General features: G+C 64.6%; 1 protein-coding gene across 4 annotated transcripts; it reads right to left on the bottom strand.

The window, feature by feature from the left end:
* On the bottom strand, positions 1-4,027 carry P2RX2 (purinergic receptor P2X 2). Of its 4 annotated transcripts, none has more exons than XM_024739917.1 (12): positions 3,301-4,027; positions 2,870-3,005; positions 2,691-2,762; positions 2,505-2,580; positions 2,329-2,425; positions 2,075-2,155; positions 1,809-1,947; positions 1,295-1,425; positions 968-1,058; positions 782-847; positions 618-695; positions 1-425 (listed from the first exon to the last, which is right to left on the bottom strand). In XM_024739917.1, exons 1-12 carry the CDS (start codon positions 3,474-3,476, stop codon positions 321-323), a joined length of 1,248 nt encoding a protein of 415 aa, XP_024595685.1. In that variant the 5' UTR covers positions 3,477-4,027; the 3' UTR covers positions 1-320. The 4 variants fall into 4 exon arrangements, with proteins under 4 accessions (XP_024595685.1, XP_024595684.1, XP_024595683.1 ...); XM_024739916.1 differs by having other exon boundaries at positions 7-346; XM_024739915.1 differs by having other exon boundaries at positions 186-695; positions 3,301-3,494; positions 3,879-4,027.
* Between the last annotated feature and the right edge of the window lie 6 nt (positions 4,028-4,033).

The raw sequence follows: 4,033 nt of genomic DNA, 5'->3' as shown, positions 1-4,033 counted from the left end.
AAAGAGCCTGGGAGGAGAACAGCTAGGGAGAAGGTGGAGGTGGGGACTTGCCCCCTACAGGCCCCTGGGCAGTTGGGGGACAAGATGGGCAGGCCGGGAGCAGGTGCCGTCCCCTTCATGTCATCCCACTGCCTGGTTTGCACGGGGCCCTTTGGCTGCTGGTTTTGCTGCGACGCAGTGTTGAGGTGTGTGGGCAGGGCCCAGGTCCAAGGTCCAAGCCATGCTGCCCTGGGGAGTGGGGCGCTCCTGGGGCCACAGACTTCAGGGGCCCCCAACAGGCCCAGGTCTTCAGTGCAGCACGACAGAAGGTGGGAGTGGGCTCAGAGCTGGGCCAAACCTCGGGCGTCTGTGAGAGCGCAGTCCTGTTGGGAAGGCTCAGAGGCGCCAAGCCCTGGTCCTGCACCCCGCTTGGGAGCATCCACCATCTGCTCAGACGGGGCAGAGGTGGGGCAAGGCCATGGGGGTGGGACAGCCCAGGCCTGGCTCTGCCCCTCACCTTGCGGTTGGCCAGCCTGGCCTGGGTCTGCGGAGCAGGGATAGGGTGGGGGAGGGCCCTGGCCCAAAACAAGGGCCAGGGTCACAGGCCAGCTGCCTGAGGAAGGCCCTGGAGTACACACCTTGTCAAATTTCTTATGGCTGTAGACCTTGTTTTTGTTCATGAACGTTAGCAAGATCCAGTCGCACAGGAAGGAGCCCTGAGACCAGCGAGACCAATGCGTAAGAGCCTGGCACCTGCCCCCCCGTCCCCCCACCCCCCGTGACCCTAGTGTGCATCCCTTACCACCCCGATAGAGGTCAGCGCTGTGGCCAGGTTAATGATGGTGGGAATCAGGCTGAACTTCCCTGCCTGGAGGCAAAGAGGCTGCCTGAGATGTGGGAGTGGGGCTCAAGGGAGGCGTGGGGCGCGGTAGGAGAGATTGAGGCTGGGCCAGCCCAAGCCTCAGGTAGGCAAGGTGGGCTGGTTTACCTGTCCGTGCACGATGACGTCAATTCGGATCCCGTAGGCTTTGATGAGTGTGCGGGTGGTGCTACCGTTTACTTTGTAATACTTGGCGAACCTAGGGCGGAATGACCCGGAAGCACGTCAGAATCTGGGAGGGAATGACCCGGGTGCAGGAGCCCTGGCCACCTGCCCCTGAGGAGCATGACGGGGGGTGCACCTGTTGCCCAAGTGGGGCAGCTCCAAGACTCAGCCGACCACTGGCGCCCCTGAACCTTTGGGCACCTGCCCTGTTGACTCCTGGACCTCCACGGCTAGGGCAGACGAGGACCCAGTGTCCCAAGGCCAAGGTACCTGAAGTTGTAGCCAGATGAGGCTGGGACATGCTTGGGGTCGAGCCTCCGGAAGGAGTATTTGGGGTTGCACTTTGACGCCGACAGGTCCAGGTCACAGTCCCAGTTGATAATGACCCCAATTACACCACCCTGTCAAGAAGTGGGCACAGACACGGGACCGGTCAGGGTGGGCTCACAGAGAGGACCTTCAACAGCCCCAAGGTCCTGCTGAGGCTACGTGTGGGGTGCATACTGTGAGGCACCCAGGGCAGCTCAGGGCAGAGAGCTGGGGAAGGGGGCTCGTTGAGTGCCCTGCTTCTGAGGCACAAGGGGATGCCAGGAGTCAATAATTTAGCAGGAGCCATGCACACCCAGATGGGTCAGACGATCGTGTTTCTCTTTCCTCTGCCCGAGCAGGGCCAGGGCTGGCCAAGACTGCAGACGGACTGGGCTGTAATGAGACCCTTTGTGTGCAGGTGGGAGCCAGCACCTGGACGGACAGCTGTCCCACCCACTCTCCCTGGTGCCCTCACCGCGTGTGCCAGCTGCGTGAAGTTTTCCCCTGCCTGCTCCACGATGTAGCCCAGCTTGAAAATGGGGCAGTAGAGGTCAGAGACCTCATGGAATGTGCAGTGTTTCAGGTAGCCGTCCTTCCGGTTCTCGATGTTGCCCCTAAAGACAAGGCCTAGTGGCATCAGATGGGGAGGGAGCAGAAGCCATGCACCCCCAAACAACACATTCCAAGAGGCAACCCCCCCCTGTAGCCTATCCCTTGTCGCCACGCGCTAATGGCTCTTACTTGGAGAACTGGAATTTGGGGTAGTGGATGCTGTTCTTGATGAGGATGGTGAAATTCGGGGCCATCTTACCGAGAAACTGGCTGAGGAGGCACAGACCGGGTGTGTTTAGTCTCCCCTTCTCCCGGTCCCCCAGGCTCCCCCGCTGCGCTGTCCCTCCCGTCCTTCTCCCCCCACACACCCCGACTCCGGTCAGGTAGGAGAAAGGAGCAAAGGAGCTTGGCCCCAGGTGGGTGGGGACAGCGGGCGTGCACACCTGACTGAGGCCCCGTCCTCCACCGGGCACCAGGCGGACACCTCGCAGGTCTTGGCGGACCCGTGGTAATAAGGCACGCAGCGCCCGGTCCGCAGGCCTGTGGGCAGACGCGCTCAGGTGGCAGATGCGCCCTCAGGGGTGCGGCCCGCCCCCGCCCCCAGTTGGCACACACTGACCGTTTCCCAGCATGTCCAGCTGCCCAGCCACGCAGTCCTCGTCCGAGTCGCACGTGGCGTTTCTGACCCTCATACTCTAGGGAGGAGGCTTCTTGGTCAGGGGCCCGACACCCTTTTCCCCCAGGCACAGCGGACCAGGCAGGGCCCCTCCCTCCCGCCCCGGCTCTGCTCTCTACCCGGCCTCACCTCGGCGCAGGTTCCGAGGGTCTGGAAGGGGGTGACCTCGATCCTGGTGATGATGCTGAACACGCTGCCCCCCTGGGCTCAGAAACAAGGGACGGTCGGCCGGCGCCGGGCAGCTCGGCCGCCGCTCGGTCCCACCCTCGGGGTGCTCGGGGAGGGGGGGCGGGGCCCGAGTGGCGCACCTCGGGGGGTTTCACGTACTCCTCCACGTCCCACACTTTGTTCTCGGACGAAGTGATGCCCTTGACCTTGGTGATGACGGAGCTCTCGGGACCCGTCTCCCTGTCCTGGTAGCTCTTCTGCACGATGAACACGTACCTGTGCGAACGGGCAGGGCCGGCTCTGGAGGCGACCCCGCGGCAGGCCCGGGACCCCTCCCCTGCCGAGTCAGCTCGACTCCGGCGGGATCGAGGCTGCGTCAACCGCCACTCGGGGGCCGGCCGGGTCGGCTCTGCGGCGCCCGAGGGGCCAGCCTGGCGGCCGCCGCCAGCATTCTCCTCACCCCCTGCCCAGAGCGGCCCCTCCAACCTGGGACGTCCCGGCGGCGCCCTCCCCTACGCTCCTGACCCCGCTGGACACCCCCTGCCGCCGGGTCTCCCCCGTGCGCACCCACCACACGAAGTAGAGCAGAATGAGCAGCTGCACCGTGCGGTACACGATGCCCAGGCGCCGGTTCTTCACCACGATCACCTTGGGCGTCTCGTAGTCCCAGAACGCGGACCAGCAGCTCCGGGCCAGGCGTCGGGCCGCGGCCGTCCCCGCGGGGGTCTTGGGCTCGGCCGCCGCCATGGCCCCGAGCTGCTGGGACTGGAAAGCGGGCTGGGGGGCGCCGGCGTGGCCGCCTCCTGGGCGTGGCCTTGCGCTCCCCGCCCTGTCACGCCTCGCCCCGCCCCAGGTCGGTCCCCGAACCGCGGGGGCGCCGGGCGTAGACACGCAGCGCACCTGGCAGGTGTCGCCAGGTGGGGCCCCGAGCGGGCAGAGTCGGGGTCGCGGCAGCCGTCGCCCCCAGCCCGCTCAGGGAGGGCGCGAAGACGGTGCAGGCCCTCGCGTCTCTCGGGAGGACACTTAAAACTCGGGGAGAAGACGCGGCAGAGCACCGCCCGCCTCCTCTGCGTCTCCGCCGGTGTCTGATGCGCAGCGCGCACTAAACCCGAAGAGCAATCCCTTTAAAAAATATATATGTATATTTACCCAATTTTGTTGGGATACAACCGACGCGTGAAGTTTTGTAAGTTTAAGGTGCACAAGGAGGTGATTTCCCAAGAGCAATCCTTGATTCGTGTCCGCGGTTCCCCGCAGCTCGGCAAAGGCACCCTTGCCTCCAGGGTTCAGACAAAAAATCTGGA

This window comes from Neophocaena asiaeorientalis, unplaced genomic scaffold, assembly GCF_003031525.2.
Source record: "Neophocaena asiaeorientalis asiaeorientalis breed wild unplaced genomic scaffold, Neophocaena_asiaeorientalis_V1.1 scaffold757, whole genome shotgun sequence".
Lineage (NCBI taxonomy): Eukaryota > Metazoa > Chordata > Mammalia > Artiodactyla > Phocoenidae > Neophocaena > Neophocaena asiaeorientalis.
The sequence above is the reverse complement of the archived record's forward strand: the minus strand, read 5'-3'. Positions and strand labels throughout refer to the sequence as shown.

Bases quoted from the DNA above. Each gene is read 5' to 3' on its own strand.
- P2RX2 (XM_024739914.1), bottom strand. From the start codon at position 3,476: ATGGCGGCGGCCGAGCCCAAGACCCCCGCGGGGACGGCCGCGGCCCGA. The intron at 2,581-2,690 runs GTGAGGCCGGGT...CCTCCTCCCTAG, and splicing joins CCCTCGGAACCTGCGCCGAG to AGTATGAGGGTCAGAAACGC. The intron at 1,948-2,074 runs GTAAGAGCCATT...CCTTGTCTTTAG, and splicing joins CCCAAATTCCAGTTCTCCAA to GGGCAACATCGAGAACCGGA.